The sequence below is a fragment of the Primulina huaijiensis genome, chromosome 18 (genome assembly GCF_012295235.1).
Source record: "Primulina huaijiensis isolate GDHJ02 chromosome 18, ASM1229523v2, whole genome shotgun sequence".
Classification (NCBI taxonomy): Eukaryota; Viridiplantae; Streptophyta; class Magnoliopsida; order Lamiales; family Gesneriaceae; genus Primulina; species Primulina huaijiensis.
The window spans coordinates 20,365,979-20,393,336 of NC_133323.1; the positions used below are offsets into that span (position 1 = coordinate 20,365,979).

Here is a 27,358-nt window from a genome sequence, read left to right on the forward strand (position 1 = left end):
TATTATTTTATGTATGAATCCATATTATTTGAGAAAATTTTCCACAAACATTTTAATTACACAATAATAATAGTTTTGCGTGTAATATAATTTTACTTATGTTTTGATATCATTTCTATCTAATAAATCAATGTTAAAATTAACAAGCAAAGATATTTAGAGTTTAAGAAAAATTTTTTGGACGTAAGAATTATGATAAATTGAAGTTTGATTTGAAAATTTCTCTGATTAAATTTTTTTTTTTTCACTTACAAAAGCGGTAACATAATATTTCATTTAAAATTTATTTACATAAAATAAAAGTCCAACAAGCGTTGGCCGATTATCCTCTTCGACCACCACTCATTACTGAAATCTCTCGTTTTCTCTTGCAATCCGCAAACCCTAGTTTACTTATTGTTTATATAACATCGAATCCATACGCATCTCAATAATTTTGGATCTTTCCAATTGCCATCGAATTGCATTTCGCGTTCAAATTGTGCTTCCAGACTTCGATTAGAGCTTCTTTCGCTCTCGTCGCGGGTTTCGTGTGTGCTTTCTTCTCTTTTTTTCTCCCCTTTCGATTTTCAGCCACGTCTTCGAAACACCGATTCGGGTGATGGCGGAAAGAAAGCTTGATCTGCCGGAGGATCTCATCTCAGCAAAGTCTTCCAATCGATCTTTGACTCTCAAAGGTGCTTAAGTGTTTCGATTTATTACTTCGGTTGGAATTGGGTTTGTTTTTGCTAGGATATACTGATCTTTAGGTATCTTAACTTTGCCTTGTTGATTGAACTGCAGATCTGGTTTTTGACTTCGGATAAAATAGTTCTCTTTGTCTTCGCGTGTTAAGTTTTGTATAATTTTGTGGGGGTTAGGGGCATTAGTTATTTTTTATCAGGCAGGATTGTCCCAAGGTCTAATTTTTTTGCCTTCTACCTCACTTCAAGTTTAAATTGAATCAGTACTCCTTGTTTTGAGTGTCTGCCGAGTTGTTAACTGTAGTGTCATGTTTCTTGTTTGATATCATGAAGTGGGTTGCATTTCAGAATATTGAGTACTCTTATGATATGTTATTTATCTTGGACGTTTTTTTTTGTTTTCATAATGAAGGTTCAATGGGGAATGATGTGTTGGCTGATATGCTGGATGATTCAAAGGGTAATTGTGTTTTATTATCCCTTCTTTATTACCTGAATGTCCTTTGTTGAACACTTCCTGTGATGAAAGTTTTTCTTAATTTTACAATGTCCATATTTGCTACAGATCCGTCAGTGCCAGAGAACACAATTCCGCTGTCTCCACAATGGCTGTATGCTAAGCCGAATGAGCTTAAAATGGTAAGTGCCAATTCCCTTGCTTTAGTATTGGTTTAACAGTTAACGGTGTTGAGTTCTTGTTATATGTCAAATGATATCTCAGTGCTCAAGGTTCTCAAGTCTCATTTGGTGTAGTTGTATGTTTTGGGACATTATATTTTTCGTTGAACTTTAACTAATTGGAAATTTCATAACAGAACCTTGTCATCTCAAGTTTTGATACGGGATTCCTTTTTCATGTGTTCTGAAACATGAATTACTGTTTTCAAAACTCTTACTCTTGAACTCATGCCTTATGGTTAAGGACGCGAATAGCTAGCAATTCATTGACTTAAAATGAATGGCATGATGTGATCCCCATCCATGTCAATCACATATAGCGCAATAATTGTGTGGCTTCAGTAATATTTTTTTGTTTGTCAAAGCGAGTGACTTTTTTTATGGCAAGGCTTTCCTTGGTTCCATTGGTTTACACTTCTCTCTATACTGGTTGAAGATAGGCTCCTTTTGTCGGAATTTTTGACTTCAAGGAAAATATTTCAGGAATTTGATCTTAAGTACAACACAAGTGACAAAGTAATGTGGCTCCATGAATTATGTAAAATGCTCATTCATGGCATGTTATATTGTACACTTCACGTTAGGATTGCTTGTGCGCAATAGGTTTTTATTCGATCAACTGTAATGACTATGGAATGAATCTTGTTGACCCATTACCATTTGATACAGCTAGGAGCCTAGAACATAAGATCACGTCAATACTGTTTTGAAAGAAAACCTAACTTGTTTCCTGTAAACATACTTTTTCTGTGATCCAAACTGAAGAATTTGGTTAGGATCATGGTATTTGTGGTGTTATTGTTTGGAATATGTCGCATCTGATCACGATGTCATGGATATATCTGCTTATTTTTCCTCATTCACAAATATGTTACCAAAAATATTACCAGTCATCACCATTTATCATTACGGGTATTGTTATACATAGGAAACACGTGGGGGTGGGGCAAACACTTTGACTCTTGGCCATCCTGTTGATTTGAACCAGAAGGATGCTCGGCGCCCTGATGCGCCTGAAGAAAAAAAGGATTGGATAAGAATTGCTCCCGAGCCTGATTCTGGTGGCCGTTGGCGTGAAGAAGAAAGGGAAACTGGATTGCTTGGTAGAAGGGATCGTAGGAAGATGGAAAGACGTGTTGACAATGCAACTGGCCGAGAAATTTCGGACAACAGATCTTTGCCTGCCATTGACAGGTGGCATGATGTTAACAGTCGCAATACTGGGCATGAGACTAGGCATGATGGCAAATGGTCTTCAAGATGGGGTCCTGATGAGAAAGAAAAGGATGCTAAAGTAGATAAAAAAACTGATGTCAAGAAGGAAGAATCTCAGAGTGACAGTCAGTCAGTTGTTTCACATGCCCGTTCCGTTCCTGAACGTGATTCTGAGTCTCGTGACAAGTGGAGGCCCCGCCACAGGATGGAGGGAATTCCTGGTGGGTCTAGTTCTTATCGTTCTGCTCCAGGATTTGGACTTGAAAGGGGACGAGTGGAGTGCTCAACTGTTGGTTTTGCAGTAGGGCGTGGTCGAACTAGTGCTGCTGCAGTAAGACCTCCGTCAGTAGGTATAATTGGTGCTGTTCATTATGAGGAGACTGGAATGGTTTCTGGAAAACACAACCTTTCTATTGGAACATTTTGGTATCCGAGGGCAAAACTCCTTGACATTTACCGTAGATTAATTGTGGAAGATTATGTGGATAACATGCCTGACAATTTGGAGGAAGTGACCCATATCGCTCAATTAACTGCTGTTGAGCCTCTAGCTTTTGTTACTCCTACCGATGAGGAGGAGGTGACCTAGAAATCTAATATCATATGTCATATAACTTTTTTTTTGCTCTGCAGGGCAATGTCAAGAGATTTTAGCTTGAAAATCTTCCTCCTTTTTTGCAGACCATTGTAAGTGACATGTGGAAGGGCAAACTAAACAGCAGCGGAGTTTCTCACAGTTCATTTAAGGTGGATGGATCATCCAATGGTGTTGCAGGTTGTTTAAGCTTTGTCATCTCACTAAATATGTATTTGACTGTGTTATTTATCTTTCTTGCTTTTGTTGCCACTGATATTATGCATCATGCTTTATTTCTTTGTAGAGTCTGGAAACTTGGAATCCACCAATGGTAGAGAACCTGCCCTCTCCTCTGATGCTGCTGAAGAGATGATAGATAGCTTAAAAAGATCAAATTTCTTGGGTGGTGAGATTTTGATTACTGAATTATTTTTGAGAATGAAATTTATGTTACAATGACCGAATGATTTTCTTTACTTTGTTTCTGTAAAAGTGGTTAATTGTGCAGAAAAATGTAGAGTTACAGAGGCTATATATGGGGAGGAACATGACAATGCTGGTATGGAATTCCTTGATGGTGCTCAGTTTGATCCCACTAAGCTCACGGTTGTAGATGCTGCTGTTACCAAGATCCCTTTAATTGATGATGTTAACAATGAACTTCCAGATGATTCAAATTCTTTTTTTGCAATGCTGTCTTCAGATAAATATTCCAACAATGGCCAAAATATGTCTGGGAGCAGTTCTAACGAGTTTTATCTTGATAGAGGAATCCCTCCAGAAGAAATAAGTTTGTATTATCTTGATCCACAAGAGGAAATTCAGGGACCCTTTCTTGGAGTGGACATTATTTCGTGGTTCGAACAAGGTTTTTTTGGGACTGATTTGCGTGTGCGTTTGCAAGATGCTCCTGATGACTCGCCTTTCCTTGAGTTGGGAGATGTTATGCCACATTTGAAATTTAGAGATGCTCATAATGATTTAAGTTCTGACATTGAAAAATCTGTTGCAATAGAGGGTTCATTGGACACAAGTTTGCATTTTGGTGTTCATATCCGCGAATCTATTCCACCTACTGCATTAGATGGTTCTGGCTTGCAGCTGTCTGATTTTGTTGTTAATGAATCTCTAACGGAGGGAGGGCCTAGTATGAATTTGATGCACCACAAACAGTTCACCATCCAAGCGGGGCAAGATGTCGAACACCTGTTGGCTCTTCAACAGCAGCAGCAGAGGCAATTGCAGCTTCGACAACAGCAGCAGCTGCAACAACAATTCCATCATCAACAAATGATGCTTAAAGATCAACAGTTGTCTCAGGCCAGACAGGTGCTTCTTGAGCAGATGCTTCGGAATCAAATGCGTGAGTCAGGCCGTGGACAGTCTCATAATGATGCTCTTGGACTCAACAGTAGCATTGAACATGCAATGTTAAAGCATCAGATTTTAAATAACCTTCAACAGCATTCACAACCATCTAGGCCAGCTGATCAATCCCTTGAGCAGCTAATTCAAGCTAAATTTGGTCAAACTACCCATCAACAGCAGCAAAATGATTTGTTGGATCTCTTATCACATGGAAGACGCGGACAGATTCATCCTCTGGATGAACAGATTCCTCAACAAGATCATATGCATGGAAGACAGCTGCCCTCAGGCCTGATGCATGGATTGGAAATGGAAGAAGAAAGGCAAGGTGTTCTCCGTTTGCCGCATGATGGAACCAGCCAGATGTATGGAAGCTCGGCTGCTGCTCGTAAAGCAATATCAGTAGGATTTGGCCCTTTGGATTTTTTTCCTCAGCAAATATCAACTTCTGATGAGCATCTGAGCCGTTTCGAACGCTACTATTGTTTACAAAATAGGCTTCAACATGGTTTTCTTGGCCCTGGAATGTTGCCCTTCGAGCGCTCAATGTCACTGCCTCTTGGTGCTTCTGGGGTTAATTTTGATGATGTCGACTCCATTGCTCGCACACAAGGTTTAGATATGCAGGAGCAGATTGCACGAACGACCCCTAACCTTGGACGTCAAGATGGTGGTCAATCTTATGGTATTTACTCTCAGCATCATCCTTTAATACCCAATCAATTCCATTCTTCTCACTTGGAAACAGGAGAACGTTGGTATGTGAATAATGGTTTATTGCCCAATGACTGGATGGAGTCAAGACTGCAACAAATATACCTTCACAAAGAGAGACTGAAAAGGGAGTCAGATGCCAAAAGGAGTGTTGAAGATCCTAGTCTGTGGATGTCAGCTGGAGCAAATGATGACAGCTCAAAACGTTTGCTTATGGAATTACTTAACCAGAAATCTGGCAATCTGTCATCTGAGAGGCTTGATGTGACCAATGGGATGCCGCTTAAGAAAAAGTTAACTTCAGGTGACTATTCTGGTTCAAGCACGACAAATGATTCGTCTAGTCTTCTTTCAGATCAAGAAACAAGTTTTAGAAAGTCCTTCAATGCTAGCTTGTATGGTTATTCGAGTGGGCCACCTCAGAGTCGACTGGTCGAAGGGACGAGCAGCAGTCTAGATACTGGTGGATTGCCTTTTAGATCCGAAGACGGAGCTTTAGTTGAACGAGCATTTACTACTGAGGCTGAAGAAAGTTCTCTGGTAATTTACGATTATTCCCGTATGATTGGTTAGGTATCTATTAAACTAACCTTCTCAGATGCAGGAGTAAGCATAATTTTCTGATTCTTAATGATGGTTGTATTTAGCGGACAGTTCCAGATGTTCTAGAGGACATTGTTGACCAGGATGGCCTTGCAAGTTTTAAAAAAGGGGAAATACCTGTCAATGTTCTAAGCAGAATCTCTTCAATTGGTTCGGATGGTAATTTGTTTACTTTTCTTGGGCCTTTTGGTAATTTTTTGTTTGTTTCTATTTTAATTTCAAGCTGTGCATGATAAAACTATCCTAAATAATGGTCAGGATTTGACAATGAAAAGATTGGAGTTTCTGATTCTTTTTTGGACGATGCTGCTAAGGACAGGCAAGAAACTTTTGCTGTACCGGGGTACTGTACTTTCATGGAAAATCTTGAAACCGCTAAGATTTATGCCATAGTTGTCAAGAACGCAAGGCGCACAAGGGCCACGAAGCCTGAGGCGTGGGGCGAGGCGTGCGCCTTACCGAAGCAAGACACACATTTTTTAATTTTAAAAAAAATATATTTATCTTAGAATAAATATATTAAATATGAAATAATTAGGTCAAAATGTCATACAGAACAAAAAATAATTAATAATTTCATAGTAACTAGCAACATGATTAAAATTCTTCAATCGTCCAAATCACTTTTTCCATCGAATCACCAGTATCCAAAACTTTCGAACTTGTATCCTCCTTGGTCTTCATCATTTTCTTGATCAACATCAATTTTCTTTCTTATTCTTCATCCAAAAGATGTGAAATCGGTCTTTCTGGTTGTTTTAGATGTAGATGTTCTCTATCTTGTTCTTGTGTTCTGAGTGCTCTTTTTCTGATTCCGGCATTGGGTTGCTAGGGTTTGGGTTTGAGCTTTCACGCGTACTTCTTAAGCTAGTCCAGGTAAATTTCTGGGCTCGCTGTAATGAATCGCTGCGCCTTTGACAACTATGAGTTATGCCTTGATTTCGAATTCTTTACAATATTTTGACAAATGAAGATCATAATCTTTAGAGGATACTGCCTCTCGGTTAATTCTTTAACAACAGAAATTCTATCGAAATATTATAAGATCTTTTTATAAACTATAATGAGGCTTCGATCGGATATGCATGGAAAGCGAAACTACTGAATCCGGAAATATCTTATAGGACCATTCTTCTGATGAGTTGTTTGTTAAATCTGATGTTTATGCAATAACAGCTTATTTTGTGTAGGCTAGTTCGATGAAATGCAAGGGATGAGTTGATTTTTATTTTTGTACATGAACTTACTATTTTTGCTTAATCAGGTCTCATGTTTATTGCTTTGGTATCTTTCTTTATTGATGATTTCATCATTTGTGTAGGAACTTTTTAGTCATACTGTTCTTATCCTGGTATTATTTTAACCAGATTATGGTCTCTCAGTTTCAAAGAACCTGAAAACTCCTCTCTGAGGCATCCACCTGTTTCACTAACTTCATCTTGTCTAGAGGGGTTGTCTGAGGTGGTTGCTGATCCAGGCATCCGAGGAAAAGGTCTCTGACGATTTGTTGAACCATTTTCGCTGTTTGGTTTTGTTCTTCTTAGAAAGTATTTTTCTTCTTGAACGTGATTTTTGCAGCCTTGTCATTTTCATGGTACCTGAATATTTCAGTTGGGCATTTGTCCTTGCTTTTGTACTCTTAACTTGCCCTCTTTGTTGTTGCATTTTGAGGGAGGTGATATTTCGGCTTGGTGTATTGACGATAGGATCTTCAGTTTCTCTTAGATGTTTATGTTTATATTTGACTATTTAGGTTGCTATTAGGCATGTTGATGATGTTGTCATGTTACTGGGTGCCTTAAGAAAGAGGTTGCTTGCTGGTAACACTGTCCCCTGCTACCTTATTCTTTGGTTTCATTGTCGAGGGATTGTACAATGTCTTTTGTTTTTGCACACACAAGTAAAGATAATTGATTTGCATTTTGGAATTTGTTTATCATCTTCATGGTTTATTGCTCTAAACAGCTTTAGTCCTTTTTTATGTCGACTTTCTGTGGTTTTTTTGGATTCTAGGGATGAGGAGAGAAACGAGGGGGAACAATATGAAAAATCCAGAGGAATCTGGAAAAAAAGACGCTCAATTTGGACGAACGTCAACTGGTAGCATTGCTGATATCCTGGAGACATCATTCAGTGACATGCTTAAAAGCCATGCTAAGAAAACTTCAACATATCAAGAAAGTCAAGCTCAAGCTTCTGGAATTTTAGATTCATCAGATGGGGTGATGCAGGCTCAGGGATCAAGAAGCAACAAAAAGAGGGGGAAGAAAGGTAGACAGATCGATCCTGCTCTTCTTGGATTCAAGGTTACGAGCAATCGGATCATGATGGGTGAGATACAACGGTTAGAAGATTGAAGAGTCCAGCTATGTTGTGATTTTGCTCACAATGGCTATATGTGAGTCACGGTATGCCAATATTTTCATTCCGAGTCACTATGTCACTGCTAAGTTCCTCAATTGGTCTGAGTTTAGGATGCAAAATAGACAGAAGTAAAGGAAGCGATATACTGTAAATTGAAGATATATACTGAAATGGATTGCTCGAGCTCGAGCTCAATCAACTAAAGGAATCGATATACTGTAAATTGAAGATATATACTGAAATTGGTTACTCAATTGAGCTCGAGCTCGATAGACAATTTAAATCGAGTCGCGCTCGAGTATTATGGTACTCAGCTCGACTTGGCTCGTTCGCACCCTCAGGCTGAATTCACAGAAATGAGTTTCAAGTCTTGAGGACAAGGTTGCTTCAAGAAGTGGGCCCTAACATATCAGGCCTAGACTAGACCAAAACAGGTCCAAGATTTACAAGCCCTTGGAAGAGTCTAGAAAAGGTGGGGGGATAAAAATGTGTATGGGGGACTGATGTGGCATTTGGTTTTTTGTTTTCTTGTGGATTCACTAGCTTGGCCAGGGTAGGTGAAGGAATCACCTGTACAGAGGAACACATTTTTTTTCCCACTTTACAACCGCAGATTGAAGATTCAAGAACACAAATGATTCAGATCCCCGCTAACTTCCAGTGGTTTTATGATTCTCATTTTATGGACATTGTCTAATTAAATTGAGAGGATGGCATTCCAAATCTGAAAAATTGGAAGAAACTGTCGTCAGTCTTATGCTCTGTGAATTTTTAAATTATGCTTATTGAATCTAAATGTACTATTTAATTTTCTTCCAATTATTTTGAAGATTTTACTTATTTATTTGTTTTTGGTGTTTGTGAATAAAATACTATTCCTCATTCCGTTTTTCACTAAGATTATTGCATGATTTATGTTGTAATTATATATTTTTGCATTTCAGAGTTACTCGGAAAGCACTCTCAACCTGTTCGATGAAATGTTCACGTAAAGACTGTTTTATTAGTAGGTACAAAATTTCTTATTCACATTACGGTTGATTCGGATTTTATCTTATTTTGATTTTATATGCGTCTCAGCCTCCTTCCATGGGGATTCCTTCCAAGTCATCCCCACTTCGAATAGATAACGTGTACCTTTATCACGCAATGCTAACTGCAGCCATTCTCATGCCAGTAGCATCTATAATTCTCCCATCTGTAATTGTTGGCCTACACAGAGTTGAGGAAGCCTTCTCATCCATAGTTGTCAAGGGCTCAAGGCTCACCGAGGCCATGGAGCCTGAGGCTTACCGAAGCAAGACGCACATTTTAAAATTTTTAAAAACATATATTTACATTAGAATAAATATATTAAAATATGAAATAATTAAGTCACAATATCACACAAAACAAAAAATAATTAATAAGTTCATAGTAATTAGTAACATGAATTATCCAAATCAAGTTCATCTTCTTCCATCAAATCATAGAGACCTCACTTGTGTTCTTGGACTGCATCATTTTATTGATCAACATTAATTTTTTCTTCCTTCATCCACAATATGTGAAATCGATCTTTTCCTGGTTGTTTTGGATGTAGATGCGCTCACCAATTCTTCTGTTAAAGACTCTCTTCTTCTAATTCCGGTGTTGGGGCGTTGGGTTGCCAGGGTTTGGGTTATTTGTTTTAAACAAGTAATTAAAAAAAATTCACTCAGGCGCGCATAAAACTACTTGCCTGGACTCGCTTTAGTGAATCGTTGCGCCTGAGACCCGAGGCGCAGGGTCCTCGTCTAGCGAGAGGCGTTTGCTTTTGACAACTATGATCTCATTTGAACTCACGTTCCTAGAAATTCTTAGCATGATATCCACTCCTTCCTCTCCATTTTTTCTTCTGACCTTCTCAACTCAGAATCCCATAATCCTACTTCGGAACGTTTGCATATCTCACTCACCCTAACTTGATACCCATCTCCTACCCATACTCCCGTCAAGTTCTTTACATCAATAAGCAGTCCTAATTTCTTCCCTGCAAATCGAGAATCATAAATGGAGCTTTTTCCATCTAGGGTAGTTTCAGGAGATGCAAAGACGGGTTTGAAATTGGAAGTACTTGAAAGATTGTTTTCCTTGGTTTCCATGTTACAATCTGGGTCAACTACAATGTTAAAGAAATCCTGTTCAGACTTAAGCCAAGAGACACCTTCCTTCTTGATAAAGCTTTCAAAAATACATGGCGTAACTAAACTTGCTTAGGTGTGCAGATTGTAAGCAAGATCTTCTGAATTGTACTAAGAACCTCCCCACCAACAACAAAAACCACAAATTCAAGACCATAGTTACCCCCAAGAATCAGAAAACTAGAGACATGATAACATTTTTAATTCATGATAATTGTTTTGGTAATATCATAAAATATCGAGTCAACAATGATATCTTAGTTATTACCCAAATCCGCTTCAAATAAAATACTTATACTAGATAAATGCTCATTCTGCAGAATAACAAATTTAGCACATGTAATAACGAAGTTTTTCGCTGCCACCAAGTTCCCCCATAACCATAACTGTTGGACTTCACCACTCACTTCTACAGCTACCTTCAACTCTCCTGCGCCGACCTTTTCCCACTGTTGTGTGATCTCACTGCTGGGGGTCACCTTTGTGCCCGTAACTACAGGCTGTGAGTTACCACTGCTCTCGATCATGCATGACACCCAGTTGGTTGCTCTCCTCACGCCCTGGTTTGTTTATTGGGGGATCAGCAGGCCTGCCTCGTCCCGCTGCCACCAAGTGCCCCCGTAACAATACTTCACCACTCACTGCTCCAGCTACCTTTAATTCTCCTGCGCCGACCTTTTCCCGCTGTTCTGCGATCTCGCTGCTGAGGGTTGGTCCTCTGTGCCGGTAACTACGAGCTGTGAGTTACCACTGCTTTCGATCATGCGCAACACCCTGGTGGTTGCTCTCCTCACTCCCTGGTTTATTTGTTGGCGGATTAACAAGCCTGCCTTGTCGGCTTGTCCTCATGACTAGGTGTCCTTTTGTATAGGGGCAAGAATTCGGGTGTGGGTACTCGATACCCGACCGGGTTCTCTTGTCCTAGCACGGAGAGCTAGATTTTACCTGATTGGGTCTGGTAATTTTCTCAGAAAGTCGGGTTAGTGATTGGGTAGGAAAAGTCTTTACCAGCTTTGATTGTTCGTTCATCGCCAGTTAACGACACAATAATTGTTCAGGGCTTCCCTAACTATAATTTTACTATTAACGGAAATGTATTTATCTGAGACTGATAAAGGCTAACTCTATTATTTCTATATACACAGACACATAGAGATAATGATATATATATATATATATAGACACACACACACACACGATAACTTGTACAATTACACAGTTCTCCTTCACGCTGTGTGTTTGGTGATATCTTTACTTCTACTTTGAGAAGTATTTTTTTTCAACTCATGAGTACGCATTATCTTTTAGTTTTGGTAAGATATTTAAATTCCTTTTTCCTGATTAAAATGGTGAGTTTTTAAGCAATCTGTGCTTATTTTTGTTGATCAGGTGAGGAGGCGATCAAGATTTTGAATCTCAACTTTAAATTTGGTTAGATATTTAAATTCCTTCTTACTGTGCTTATTTTTGGTCATCAGGTGAGGAGGCGATCAAGATTTTGAAATTGCATAATTCAGTGTTAAACTTTGATGAATATTTATGGTTTTCTGCTTTTTGATTGCGTTCTTTTCTAGCTTTTTAGAATATATTTATTCACTTGCCTTTTCAATTGTGGAGTTAGTATTAATTTATCGAGCTCGTGAATTTTCAAGAATTCAAAAAATCAAAGCCCTTCATCACAGGTAATTTATTTTCAAGAAACAATATTAATTTATCGAGCACATGGATTTTCAAGAATTCGAAAGATCGAAACCCTTCATCTCAGGTCATTTGTTTTCAAGAAACCATTCATTTGTTTCTTCCGTCTCTTTTGATTATCTAAGAAGTCAATATGTAATTTCAAGAAATCGAACAAACCCTCATTTTCTCTTTTTTGTTTTGTTTGTTATAGGATAGGATTACATCTTTTTGTGTTGCATTCTACTGGTAGTTGGAAATGCCTGCAATGCAAGGCCTCATGAGTAAAAAACATTGCATTCAAGGAGTTCCGTGTTCGTTGGAGGTTTGGAAGGCTCTATTCTTGGCTTTATTGTTGGGGGCATTGTCTGGCGCATCTGGATGAGCATATTAAGGTTTTTTATCCGTTGTGAGGTATATATTGAACCGTATGCCTATACAGGTCAGGGAAAAGTGGCTTTGTTGTTTCTGAGGGCGCTGGGTTTGACCATGTTCCCAATATTAGGTGTATACGTGGCTGAGTATTTTACAGAAACAAAGGGTCTTTACGTTCTGTGCGCTTTAGGAGCATGCACGTTCTTCATCCAGTTCACATGCCCACACGGGAGCGACCTTGGGCCGGTGGATATGCTCGAAGGCATCCACCTTCCCATCTTGCCACAACTTAAGCTACCATTTTATGTCGTGTCTTTGGTGTCAATTTTCTACTATCTTGGTAAGTTCGTATTTCTTGGCGTCCAAGAGGGAGTCAGTTGCAGTTGCTTGAAGCTGCAACGACTCTGAAGCGAGCAGTCTGAAGACTCTGAAGCGGAGCAGTATCTAATGACTTGGAGGTTGGATCTGCCGATGCGCTGCAAAACCTGCGAGAGCTTGCAAGTGTGACAGATGGTGAAGGGTACTTAATATCAGTTATTATTTTTAAATGAATTTATCGTCGTAAAATTTTTACTTTCGTTGATGTTATCATTATCTATAAATATATTATTGTTTAAATATTCTATTATCCGTGAATTTTATTTTATTCTGTTTCATAGGCGTTCATTCTAAAATAGAATTAAATTAGAAAATTATGAATTTATGCTACTGTAATTGATTTTATTTAAAAAAAGAATGTAATTGATTTTCGTATCATATCATATGTATTTTCTATGAAACACTAAATTGAATTTTTGTTTTTTGATAATCTTGTGATATTAACATTTGGAGTTTTCTCTTTTTAGATTTACAAGACTTGTTAGAATATTGATATTTATGATAAGATCTTTAGATATTATACTTCTTAAAAAAAGTTTATTTTAATGAAATTTTTGTTTCATTATTTGTGTAGGACTATGTACAAAGAATAAACTCCAGGGAAAAAAAAGTTTATAAATAAGAAATCATTGTTGCTATGTGAGTGTGGTTTTTGAGTTGAAGAGGAGCAGTGAAACGCTGCAAGAAGAGCAATGAATTTTTGAGTTGAAGAGGAGCACTGAAAAGCTGGAAGAAGAGGAAGGAATTACATGGAGAATTAATAGAAACTCAAGTCCAGGCTTATTGGTGTGTTGTCGTGAAGTGTTGGAGACTCCCAAAGACGAGTCATGTAAAGTGTTAGTTGGAGAGTTATTTGTGACTCTGAGTTTCGGCTATACAGTTTTTGCGTCCGTGATTTTGTTTTTTTGTTTATTATAGAGTAATTTACTTTGTTGATTTGTTAAAAAAACTAGTTTTTTGTAGTTTCATTGGTACTGGTTTTGTTTTATTTTATTCATTAAATTTTATTTATGTGTTTAATTAATATATGTTGTTGCATGTTATGAATATGTGTTGCAACACTTGCATATAACACCTAAATCGAATATGCATAATTTTAGTATTTTTGTATTTGTATGTTAAACAAATCCTTTCAATTGGTATAAGTGACTATTCTTGATATATTTAGTTTGATTTTAGTTATTTTTGTTTAAATATGTACAAGTGCAATGAATGTATTATCTGTCAACACTGCTTTTGAATAGATCCAATTATGCTATATGAAAAATTAAGATGAGAATTTACATTAAATCCATCGAAAAAAGAAAATGACAACGTGTTTTAGATGGCTAGTCTCCGCAAAGAACCTTAGATGCGGATGATGACAATCCATTAAACTAGAGTGTGCTTGGACAACTGATGAAGTCAAAACTTCAAATTTCAAGAGGAAAACACTCAATTCAATTTGCACTTTGGTCGACATCAACATGTTTAGTTTGATTACTAATCGCTTCTTTGCCAAAGATGAATGATATATTTTTCAAAATGCACAGTGAATGATCTGAGAGTGTGCGGAGAACCAAGCTAAGAATGCTAACATCTAAATTTGAAAGCTTGAGGATGTAAGAAAACAAGACTATCGTTGAATATGATCGTAGGCTGCGTGATATTACAAATGAAGCCTTCAGTCTCGACGATCCAACATCAAATGAAAGACTGATCAGCAAGGTCTTAAGATCTCTGATTGAGCAAAATTTGCATTGTAAAATCTTTGGTCAAATTTTTTAATATTTAAGCTCGAAATAATCGCAAGTGCACGATGTCAAGTAATAGTATAATGTATGAGAGTACGAGTATCGTTCCACTGGAGACTGTCTTTTATAATTATTGTTTTCAGTTATCAAATCTTTAGCAACGAAATTTGAATGATGATTTGCTATTACTATGTTTGAATAAAAATTGCAAATGAAAAAATTCAGGAATTAAATATTGAAATATATAAGCTAGAATGGTTTATTAAAGTTTAATGAGAAATGAATTTGTTGAGAATTTCGGTTCACCTACCCCTCGTTATTTACTTAATTCGTTCGACAGTGATCTACGCTTCCGACAGGATTTCCTATTCAATTGAACACGCCCTCTCGAGCTATGCCAAACTAATTCTACTCAGTGAAGTAATTAAATTTCTTTAATTATTTATCAAAGGTGAATCGCAAAACGTTCTATGAAATCCCTTAGCTTTCGCCCTACCGGAATATGACTATCGGCGCATATCCGACTTTATATTTGTATGTAAATTGTAAATCCACAGACTATGCTACTCTTTCCTATCACAAGCTATTCTCTCGAACTCACTTGCAATATAAAATTTGTTATTAAAGTTAGCTACGCTCTAACAACACGATAACACAATAGCATAATCAAGAATAAACCAAAAATCGAAATATGAATTAACTAAATCGGTTTCGGGGTAGGATATCCTTAAATCCAAACAAATATTGTAGTTTAGCTACTAGAATTCATAGTAAAAATAAACAACACAATGTTTAAACGATAAATTATAAATAAAAAATACTAGACGTGACGAAATCTGCGAAGAATGGTGTCCGGAAATCTCGAAATCTTCAATCCAAGCACTTTCTCCAATCTTTTCTCTCTTCTTAAAACTCCTTGGCTACTAAATGATCTCCCATTTTCGTGCCTAGGGTTCCCATTTTTCAGCCTCCCCCTTTCTATGTTGAAAATAACCCATCTTGGAAACTTTCTTTTTTTACTCTGACCGCCCTAGCGCAACGTCTTCTGTGATGTTGGTGTCTTCCACAGCCTCTCGTGCTGGGGCGGTAAAACTTGACCGCCATAGCGCGAGGTCTCCTGTTTTATTCTTCAGCCTCTCGCGTACCGCCTAGCGCGAGGTTCTGCTCGACATCTTATTTTTGCTGCACTCGCGCTGAGGCGGTTAAGTTTGGCCGCCCTAGCGCGAGGTATTCTGTCCCCAGCCTTCTCCTTCAGTTGAGCTTTCTTAATTTTTCATCGTTTTTCTGCACATTAATATAACTTCAGTGAGCGGTGATCGAATGCAATAAAATAAGAAGAAATAGATAGAATGCAAACTTCATATAAGCCAGAACGATGCAAAATACGACTCACATAATGCATTAAAACACGTAAATATTGCCTCTATCAACCCCCCATACTAACCTTTTGCTCGCCCTCGAGCACAATAGGTTGCAGGATAGAACAACTCGAGAAGTGGTATGTCGGTGCATTCATGGTTCTGGTTTGTCTCAGCGAATATCAACACAACTTTTATCAATTATTCCACTAACACAAGACACTAGTTTCAAATTTCACTACGAAGTTTTAACATTACAATCTTTCATGGATTTTTAAAACAATGTGTGTGTGTGCAATGTTGGCTCAAGCATCATGCATTCCCACAGTAAAATTTTCAACGTCGTCAGAGACTTCAATCATCACATCAGTGTACAATCCCTTTTCTCTCATCACTCTTTACTAGTTACCGATTCGCAGCACAGACAGGTAGGACTCGGTATGAAAAAAAATCAATGCAGGATAGGGGTGTCTCAACTAGGCTGGAACGGATACTGAGGGAGGTGCAATGGTGTAATATTTGCACACATTCAGACTTTGCGTCTGATTTCCCTCAACTCCATACATCTCTATTCTTTTAGCCTAGGAATAGAATTTCATTCCTTTATTTGGCTCCCCCACACCTTACATCTCCATCTTTTCTCTCTCTCTCTCTGTTTTTTTTTTTTTTGTGTGTGTGCAGCATACTTTTGTTGAATTCTTCTGTCCTCCCTCAGATAGGAACAAGAAATGTGGGCGTATGGCTGAGGTCCAATTTCAAAGGTGTATCAATAAGGTTAGACACGACTAGATACATGTGTACTAGCATTGTAGTATAAATTTTTTTTTTTGTAAGCTTGGTTCAATGAGTTGGTCTAGCAAAGATGTGCCTAACTCATTCTCGTCCTGCTGGGCAGCGTTCAAGTTCAAGTCACCTAGTGCATTTCAAATTCCCCACAGACAATGTCCAAGTTCACTATGTCATGCATTATTCTTTAGCCAACATTCGTGCCGAAAATTTCATTGTCCAATTTAGATTTTCATGTGTCAACCCCTTGTGTGTTCTCAACTAGTGTCGTGACAGAAATGGACATGCGTATGTGTGTCTCATTCAACATCATCATTGGCGACCATATATCATTCTAGCACCATTTATAACCCACTTCTCAGATGACAACAACAAACACGAGACAATTGCAATACGAAAGATGAACTAAACAACCAACCTAAACACAAAATAACCAGATTAAATACCCACGCCCAAACAGAAATGTGCACGGTCCCCAGTGCACAACACTACGAAAACAAGTATAAAAACTAACAGGGTAACAAAAAATTTGAATGCTAAACAAAATGCAAACAGAATGAAATATGTAAACAAATGCAAAGAGAAGGGAAACGGAAAGACTCCCCTGATCACTGGTCATCCTCCTCGTCCTCGGGTGGCACAACTCCATGCTCCTGATCTTCGGCCTGAGGATAAGCATACTGGAATGGGAATGGAGGCGGGAATGCCGGTGGTGGTGGGTAAGCTGCGGTGTCAAGGCCCATGTGCGATGCCATCCTGCGTACCAGAGACTCCATCGACGCCATGTGCGCGCTGTTGACAGTGTTATACTGATCTTGATGGACCGCAAAGGCACACAACTCGTCAACTTTATCAATAATGGACCGTCGGCGGGGCTTTGGGGGTAGTGGTGGGTGGTTGGCGGCTGCCTCCTCCTCGGGTTCCTCTGGGAAGTCGATAGCACGCTTGCCTCTCTTTGTCTTCATCCACGAGTCTTCAATGGGCTTCATTGGTTGTAACCATTCGTCCTCCACATTGACAACTACCCCGGCTCGCACACACAGCTTGGTAAAAATAGTAGGAAAGAATTGGATGATGCTCGAGCTGTGTATGGACTGCTGTATCTGAGAAAAGATCAGTCGGCCCACATTAATTGGAATGCCCTCCATCAGTGCGTAGACCAGGATGGCGCGGTCTTTCTGAACGTCACTGGTATGTGACATCGGCATCAATCGCTTCGATAGAAACGCATACCACATCTCGGGCCTGAACAACAAATATTTTTCCAGAAAACAACTCGGAGTCTTCCACCTAGCCCCCAGATAACATATGGTTTGCATAATTAACTCGAAATTCGGATTGGCGATTAACGCCTCTAAATCAGACTCATCAACTACAGGGGTAAACAATAATGCATTTAGTGTGGTTGAGTTGAAAGAGACTAACCTACCCCGTACCATAGCCGCTCCATCAGTCCGTTCGGTGGCGTTGGCATAAAATTCACGCACAAACGGAATCATCGCGGCTTTAGGTGTAGCACAGAAAGATGCCCATCCCCGTTCCTCAATATCATGCAACAAATCTAAGGATCTAGAGGATAAATCAAACCCCCGCTCCGGAATGGGGCGCCTATTAACTTTGGCATGTTCATATCTATTTCGGTCTTCTTCATTGACAAATTTACCTCTAGTACCAGACGACGAGGAATAGGAGGTGCGTGTTACCTTTGATTTCTTCGGAGCCATGTATGAATGTGGGTGTGGAGAGATAACAAGGCCAATCCACGTAGTTTTACCGAAATTGAAAGAAGAGTGGAGTCACCGGCGGCTTGAGTGCCATGAGAGTGTATGAACTCGAGTGCCTGCAAATCAAGAGGGGAAGTATTGAAGATGAGGGGTGATTGTTTCAGAAATTTTAGATGTGGGGAGGAATTGTGGGCGCAGAGTGAAAAGGAGAAGGGAAGGTGACAGCTTTATAACGCGACGCGCTGGGGCGGTCAAGTTTGACCGCCCTAGCACGCTGCGTTCTGGTGAAAATCAAAGGGGTCGCGCTGGGGAGGTCAAATTTTACCGCCCTAGCGCGATGCCCACTGTCCCCAGCGTGCCAGGGAGTCGCGCTGGGGCGGTAAAATAATACCGCCCTAGCGCAAGCTCCTTGGATTTTTGAATTTTTTTAAATAAGTAAAATAAAGAAACTAAAAAAATAAAATCGACTAAGTACAAGATAAGGAGAAGAGAGGTAGTTCTCAATTTATAGTCGAGAGCTTGACTGTCGATCAGTTTTATTTTGGATTGTCTTGGAACCAGGTGATTCCAAGTTGTGGCTCAATTGTGCCTCCCATGTAGTGCTTCAGTCGCTGGGCATTGACCGTAAATGTCCCATCCTTTCCATCTTACAGTTCTACAGTTCCCGTGGGCAAACTTTAGAAATCACGAGTGGACCAGACCATCGTGACTTCAATTTTTTAGGAAACAGTCGCAACCGGGAGTTGTAGAGTAGGACATTTTCGCCTTCTTTGAATTCTCTTTCGATGATTCGCCTGTCATGAGCTCTCTTTGTCTTTTCCTTGTATGATAATGCGAGATCATATGCCAGATTCCGGAATTCTTCAAACTGATCCAATTGAAGCAAATGTCGTTCACCTGCATCAGTAAAGTTAAAGTTTAGTGCTTTTGTTGCCCAGTATGCCCGATGCTCTAACTCTACAGGTAAATGACATGCTTTACCAAACAGTAGCCTATATGGTGTAGTGCCTATAGGTGTTTTAAAAGCAGTCCTATATGCCCAAAGACCAGTCTTTCCGACTGACACCTACCACTTTTTCCAAAATCTGCTTGATTCTCGGTTAGATACTTCCACTTGACTACTCGTCTGGGATGATAGGGGGTATAGATCTTATGTGTGACACCATATTTTCTCAAAAGTTTTTCAAATAATTTGTTGCGAAAATGGGTGCCACCATCACTAATGATTGCTCGTGGTGTTTCGAATCTATTAAAAATATTTTTCTTTAAAAATTTCAGGACCACCTGAGCATCATTAGTGGCATATGCTTCTGTCTCTACCAACTTAGACACATAGTCAACCGCAACCAAAATATATTTTTTTGTGAATGAATTGGGAAACTGTTTCATGAAGTTTATCTCTCACACATAAAAAACCTCTCACTCAATGTTATTGTTTAATGGCATTTCATGACAGTTAGAGATGTTACCTATCCGCTGGCATTTATCACAAGCAAGCACATAAGAACGAGCATCCTTAAATAGGGTCGGCCAATAGAAGCCACATTCAAGTACCTTAGATGCCGTCCTTGTTGGTCCAACATGACCACCTACCTCACGGTCATGGCAATGGTTGAGAATTTGACCAAACTCTTCCTCTGCAACATACCTTCTCTTCTAATCATGGAATCTGCACAAATCTTAAACAAAAATGGTTCCTCCCAAAAATAATGCTTCATGTCAGAAAAGAATTTTTTTCGTTGGTGAAACGATAGATTGGGTGGTGGTGTGCCTGTGACAAGAAAGTTAGCAAAGTATGCATACCAAGGACATTGTTTCACCTCAAATAGCTAATCATCAGGAAACCAGTCATTAATGACATGATCTACACAATCAGTATTAATCAGCTCCAATCTAGAGAAGTGATCCGCTACCACATTCTCAACACCCTTCTTATCCTTTATTTCTAAATCAAATTCTTGTAACAATAAAATCCACCTAAGTAGGCGTGGCTTTGCATCTTTCTTAGTAAGTAAATATGAAACGTCTCCCGTTTTAAAAGGGCGGAATAATTTTTTTTATTTAAAAAAGCTCGCAATTACAAAATGACATTTAGAATAATCGTATTTATTTGCCAATAAAAGTAGTGCAGTTTAAAAATAACTAACGTCATCCAAAATCAACGTAAACGTAAATGTGTAAAAATCTTAAAATCATCAACATATAAAAATGCGTAACTCCTCTCAAAACACATGAATCAATATGCGGAAAAATAATGGTCCTCGGGTCGTATCACCACACATGACGCCTGCCTACACAGTCTTCGGCACCTCTGGTTCCCTGATCAAAATGCTCACCTGCATCACACACGCCTAGTGAGTCTAAAGACTCAACACACCTGTACCAGTATTAGCAAGTACATATACGTAGCACACAACAGTGAAAAATAGCATAATAAACATACATTTCATGAGCTTAAAAACATGAACATGAGCGTGTCGTGTAAAATCGTAACGTGTCAAAACATGTCTCATCATGTTATCATATCGTATGCTTAACCGTGACCTGTCAAAACATGGTAATAGCATGTAACATCGTATCAGCATATACGTGTTAAAATCTTAATTTGAATTCCGTTCATTAGCTGTGACTTTTGTATCATCATGTCATCATGTTAGTCGATGGATCCATCTACGTGTAACCGCGGTACCCGGAGGCGAGGATCATCAGAGACGGCATTACCCGCCCACTGAGTCCGGGCCTTACATGTCATCGTGTCAGTCACAACTAAATCACTTCCTTCAAAACGTGTAATCATATTCATCACTTAATAAAAACATGCATATACATAATTTTTTTATTTAAACCAAGCATGCACCGTATTTATCATACTTGCGTAAAAACCGTAAACATGATGCATAATCATTTAAAATATAGTAATTTGTGTTCAGGGCGCTGCCAGGACCAAAACCTCATCCCGGGTGAAAAAGGACTATTTTGCCCCTGAAAACCCAAAAATTATCGTTTCATCCCTGGTCCTCTAAAATTGATCCGAAGCTTACCAAACTCCTTAAAATGTCCCAAAACATTTTTTATAAGTATTCCTAGACGTCAATTCGATCCCAAAAATCAAACTTAACCGAATCGACTCGAAACTTGGACCGGAGTCCCGGTTTTAACCAAATAGACTCGAAACTTAATCAAATTTTTCCCAACTTTTTACCACACTTACTAACCTCATTTACGGCCTATAAACTTTGAGATATAACCCCCAAGATCCTCAGCTAAACACCATCGTGGCTGTACAATTTCAGCATTCCCCCTTGTACAATTATATTCCAACATGTGGCTCCAACACTTAATTGTTTCGGTCCACCTCTTACCATCACGTGTCCAGCCATTAAGGCTCACCATCAAGACAGGAATGCACCGCCTAAACCAAGCCTAACCCTCTGAAAACTGCTGCTAATTTCCTCAACCACCCTACTCGATCTCCAAACCCATTTCCCATACACGTTTGTGTCCCTAGCCCAAGACCAAGCGAACCATCTCCTGACCCACCTCTCCTAGACCACCCTAGGACTCTACTGGACCCAAAGGAACCACGGTTACAACCTCACGCAAGAAGCACAGCTCGCCCGATCGCCGATCATCTCAAGCGCACCATGCGACAAAACCTTCTATCCGCAGCTCGATCGACTTCTTGGCTCGTTCCAGTAGGTCTTGAACCTCTCCAAGCCTTGACTCAGACACTCAAGAGACGAGTCCATGGCTCAGATCGGTCCTCGATTTGCTGGTTCAGCCCTTGCACTTAGTCTACCTCAAAACGAGAAAACCCTGCACTACTACACTCTCGGCCTCTTCCCAAATCTGTCCAGACCTTACATTAGCTCCAAGACTCCACAAACCTGCTATGGACAGTCCCTTAACATCGAACTAACAGCAACCCTTTGCACGAAATTCAGAAGAAACGTGAGTAGCAATGCATGGAGTGCAAAATACATGTCAAAACCGAAAATCAACCTTTTTCACGTTTGGATCAATAGTTTTCATGCAAGAATACATCTATAACAGTAATATTAACGTGATGATGCACAAATGATGTTACAAGGCATGCCTGATGTTGATAGACGACCAAAACAAGAGGAGGGAGACCCGGGTGAATTTCTCCTTTGCAAGGAATGAAGGCCGAAGGTTTTTCTTTGAGCTGCTGATGAGAAAAAATAGGGTGACAACAACTGGGGGAGGGTGTCGGCTGTTGGGAGAGATTAGGTTTAGGTTAAGATAAGTTTTAGGGTTAATTAGTATTATTTAAATAGCTAACAAATGACTAATGGGCCTTAATTGATAATTAAAACTAAATAAAAGATTTTAGGTCCAACAAGCTTAAAAGTAGGCCCATTAAATCCAAAAACACTAACAAAAAATATTTCGTGTTGGAAAGATTTTGAAAATATTAGCCGAACCCTTAAAAAGTCCCTCGATTCGATAAAATTTGCGTACCGATAAAAATAAAATCCTACGGTTAAAAATACCCAGAAAAATTTCATTTTTGAAATATACACTTAAAAACACCTTATTTAATTAATAAAAATTAATCATGTAATTAAAATAATTTTCCTGAAAATTCTCCGGTCTCCGTTCCTCGTTCGATCGTGAAATACACTTAGAAACCCTAATACAAGACCTTTTAAAATTTCAGGAATTAAATCCTATCATGCATGAATTATGCATAAATTGCATATAAATAAATAAACATATAATTAAAAATAAAAATACTAGATTGCATGCACTTAGGTTACACGAATTAAATTCCTGGACTTTACAAAATATTTCAGTGCAAAGTTGTCTGTGTAAACAATGACTTTGGACAAAACAAGATATGAATGAAATTTGTCAAGCACGAATACTACTGCAAGTAATTCCTTTTCAGTGGTTGTATAATTCAATTGAGCCTCATCTAAGGTTTTACTTGCGTAGTATATTGTATGAAATACCTTGTTTTGCCGTTGGCCAAGAACAGCACCAACCGCAATATCGCTGAAATCGCACATGACCTCGAAGGGTAGATCCCAATCCGGTGCTACCAAAACAGGAGCCGTCACCAAGAGCTCCTTTAAATCCTTGTATGCCTGCAGACAGTAAGAGTTAAAATCAAACGGCACATCTTTCATAAGTAAAAAAGATAGAGGTTTTGGCAATTTTTGAAAAATCTTTAATAAAAAGCCGATAAAAACCGGCGTGGCCTAGAAAACTTTTAACTCCTTTTATGGATGTCGGAGGTGGTAAGTTCTTGATAATTTCTACTTTTGCCTTATCCACCTCTATTCCATGCTCTGATATTTTGTGCCCCAATACTCTGCCTTCTTATACCATAAAATGGCACTTTTCTCAATTCAGCACCAAATTCGTCTCCTCACATATCCTCAACACCACCTTCAAATTCTGCAAACAGTCATCAAAAGAAGAACCAAATATCGAGAAGGCATCCATAAATATTTCAAGGAAATTTTCTATCATGTCGTGAAATATCGCGGTCATACATCGTTGAAACGTGGCAGGGGCATTACACAAACCAAAAAGCATCCGTCTAAAAGCAAAGGTGCCATAAAGACAAGTGAAAGTGGTTTTCTCTTGGTCCTCAGGCGCAATCATGATTTGGTTATACCCTGAATACCCATCCAAAAAACAAAAAAACTCATGACCCGCTAACCTCTCAAGTATTTGATCGATGAAGGGAAGTGGAAAGTGATCTTTACGGGTATCATCATTTAATTTCCTATAATCGATGCACAAACGTCATCCCGGGACTGTCCTAGTGGGTATTAATTCATTTTGTTCATTTGTGATAACAGTAATCCCACCCTTTTTCGGCATACATTGAATATGACTTACTCATGCACTATTAGATATAGGAAAGATAATACCAGCATCAAGGAGTTTGATAGTTTCTGCTTTTACTACCTCTTGCATCTTTGGATTCAATCTTCTCTGAGGTTGCACAAGGGGTGATTACTTGTCTTCCATCAATATCTTGTGCATGCAGACTGATGGATTGATCCCTTTGATATCCGTCACTTTTAACGCAAATGCACTCTTCTGCGCTTTCAAAACTTTCAGCAGTTTGCCCTCTATCACATCTGTCAAATCAGAAGAAATAATCACAGGAAGTTTATTATTCTCACCTAGATAGACGTATTTAAGATGTGAAGGCAATGGCTTGAGCTCAAGAGTTGGTGGCTCCTCTATGCTCGACTTCTGAGAGGTCAAGTCTGTCCGATCCCTTAAGTCCTCTAATCTCATTCTGATTGGTCTCTTCCATGGATGGTTGGCATTAAGGTATGCCACTATTTCAGCTTTCTCTTCATCCAATTCATCTTCTCTCAATTCATTAGTGAGAGTGGCTTCCAAAGGGTCCTTAGTAGCATCCTGCACATAGTTACACACAAGCGAATCAAAAGCATCAATTCTAAAACAACTATCAGAATGCAATGTGTGCTTAAGTGCGTTAAAGACATTAAAAGTAATCTCCTCTTCCCCCATTCTCAATCTCAACTGCCCTTCTTGCACATCAATTAGGGCTTTGCCAGTTGCAAGGAATGGTCTCCCCAATATCAACGGCATCTCTATGTCCTCCTCCATGTCAAGCACCACAAAATCTGCAGGAAAAATAAATTTGTCCACTTTCACTAGCACATCCTCAATAACTCCTCGTGGATACTTGACAGATCGGTCTGCTAGCTCTAAAGACATACTCGTTGGCTTACGTTCTCCCAATCCAAGTTTCCTAAACATAGATAAAGGCACGAGGTTAATGCTTACACAAAGATCACATAAGGCTTTATGAAAAACAACATCACCAATCATGCAAGGAATAGAAAAACTCCATGGATCCTTAAGTTTCGGTGGGTTCTTGTTTTGCACCAAAGCAGAGTAATTTTCAGTTAGATTTATCGTCACGTGATCCTCCAATTTTCTTTTGTTTGTTAAGATGTCCTTAAAAAATTTAGCATAACCAAGCATTTGCATCAAAGCATCGGCAAAAGGAATATTGATGTGCAATTTTTTAAACACCTCAAGGAACTTACCGAATTGCACATCAAGTTTTGCTTTTTTCAATGCTGCAGGGAAAAGAGGAGGTATAACAATTTTTGATTGTGCAGTGGGTGCTGGTGTAGAGTTAGAAGACTGACCTTTGGATGTCTCAGTCTGTTCATCCGATATTTGACTTTTTTCCTTTTCTCTAGACTCTAAAATTTTTCCGCTCTTCAACTCGATGGCCTTCACTTGATCTTTTGGATTGGTCTCTGTGTTACTTGGCAAGTTGCCCGGCTCTTTACTTGCTATCATCTTAGCTAACTGTCCAATCTGATTCTCTAGCCCCTTTATCAATGCATCTTGGTTTTAGAGTCTAGTTTCAGTGGACAAGATAAACTTAGACATCATTTGCTCCAAATTAGACTTTTCTACTCTGGGGGGGGGTGGGGGGTGGGGGTCAGATCTGTACATCGGTTGTTTCCCATACGGTTGTCCTCCCTGTGGTCGATTCTGACTGTTTTGACCACGCCATGAGAAGTAGGGATGTTGCTTCCATCCAGGATTATGTGTTCGAATACGGATCATTCTTTGGGAGGTTTTGGACTCCCACTTGATTCACTAGTGCCTCTTCTTGCACATAAAAGGGATTGCCATCTTGACAGTCCTTTGCAAAATGTTCACCTCCACATTTATCACAGAATATCTCTTGAAGACGCATAACCGTGCCACCCATATTCAAGTTGTCAAATTTCCTGTTCAAGACATCAAGTTGCGCAGTAATAGCAGAAAATTCATTTACTTGGTGAACTCTTGCACTTCTCCGCTGGTTGTTCCTTTCAGATTGAGGGTGATAGCTGCTAGCAGCCATTTCCTCCAACAACTCATATCCTTCTTCGGCAGTCTTTCTCAATAGGTTTCCACAAGCTGTAACATCTATCATAGTACGATTAGGAGTAAGCAAGCCATAATAAAAGGTTTGAACGACTAACCCAAGTGGAAATTCATGATGAGGGCATCTTCGCAATAAGTCCTTGAAATGCTCCCATGCCTCATATAAAGACTCTTGCTCGAATTGAGAAAATATGGTGATATCTGCCCGCAGCTTCATGGTCTTAGATGGAGGAAAGTATTTAATGAGAAACGCCTTCGCCATGTCTTCCCATGTGACGATCGAGCCTACAGGAAAACAATTTAACCATGCTTTAGCTTTGTCACGTAAGGAGAAAGGAAATAAACGCAACCTAACAGCATCATCAGAAACTCCATTAAATTAAATCTATCGCAAATTTCAAGAAAATATGCGATGTGCGTGTTTGGGTCATCTAATGCAGATCCTCCAAACTGGACCGTGTTCTGAATCATCTGAATTATAGCTGGCTTGATTTCGAAGTGGTTTGCCCGCACAATAGGCCTCACAATGCTGGGGCGTGCACCATCCAAAAAAGGCTGGGCATACTCTAGCATCGGTATACGGCGTTGCACCCCAACATGTCTATCTTCATGGTGTTCCTCCTCGCGCTCGTGCCTCTCCATCAGTTCCTTAAGTCTCTGCTGTTGTCTTTTTCTACGGATAGTCCTTTCAATTTCAGGGTCAAACTGCTCAAGCTCCACGTCAAGTGACTTTGGCATGCACTGGACAAGATATCTGGAATATAATATGGAGTGTTAGCTCTGGAAAAAGAAAACAATTAAAAATAAAATTGTGAATTAACAGTCCTCGGCAACTGTGCCAAAAACTTGATCGAGCAAAAATTGCACTGTAAAATCCTTGGTCAAAATTTTTAATATTTAAGCTCGAAATAATCGAAAGTGCACAATGTCAAGTAATAGTATAATGTACAAGAGTACGAGTATCGTTCCACTGGAGACTGTCTTTTACAATTATTGTTTTCAGTTATCAAATCTTTAGCAACGAAATTTGAATGATGATTTGCTACTACTATGTT

At 39.1% G+C, this 27,358-nt stretch overlaps 2 protein-coding genes and 1 non-coding gene across 37 annotated transcripts; 2 read left to right on the forward strand and 1 right to left on the reverse strand.

Annotated features, from left to right (window-relative positions):
* Positions 1 to 308: 308 nt before the first annotated feature.
* LOC140963837 (uncharacterized) lies at positions 309 to 13,801 on the forward strand. Of its 35 annotated transcripts, none has more exons than XM_073423260.1 (15): positions 310 to 677; positions 1,096 to 1,143; positions 1,249 to 1,322; positions 2,290 to 3,156; positions 3,258 to 3,351; positions 3,458 to 3,559; positions 3,647 to 5,775; positions 5,883 to 5,997; positions 6,097 to 6,181; positions 7,206 to 7,330; positions 7,852 to 8,246; positions 9,147 to 9,212; positions 11,754 to 11,795; positions 12,047 to 12,129; positions 12,256 to 13,072. In XM_073423260.1, the coding sequence occupies exons 1-11, from the start codon at positions 602 to 604 to the stop codon at positions 8,193 to 8,195; spliced, it is 4,059 nt and encodes a 1,352-aa protein (XP_073279361.1). In that variant the 5' UTR covers positions 310 to 601; the 3' UTR covers positions 8,196 to 8,246; positions 9,147 to 9,212; positions 11,754 to 11,795; positions 12,047 to 12,129; positions 12,256 to 13,072. The 35 variants fall into 35 exon arrangements, with proteins under 35 accessions (XP_073279386.1, XP_073279387.1, XP_073279388.1 ...); XM_073423266.1 differs by having other exon boundaries at positions 9,147 to 9,208; XM_073423255.1 differs by adding an exon at positions 13,369 to 13,801 and having other exon boundaries at positions 11,754 to 12,936.
* Positions 13,802 to 24,386: 10,585 nt separating this feature from the next.
* Positions 24,387 to 25,724, reverse strand: LOC140963999 (uncharacterized). The gene has a single exon (XM_073423476.1). The coding sequence runs from the start codon at positions 25,722 to 25,724 to the stop codon at positions 24,387 to 24,389; it is 1,338 nt and encodes a 445-aa protein (XP_073279577.1).
* A 686-nt stretch (positions 25,725 to 26,410) lies between these two features.
* On the forward strand, positions 26,411 to 26,516 carry LOC140965328 (small nucleolar RNA R71). The gene has a single exon (XR_012173022.1). It is a non-coding gene; the product is annotated as a small nucleolar RNA R71 (small nucleolar RNA).
* Positions 26,517 to 27,358: the final 842 nt, after the last annotated feature.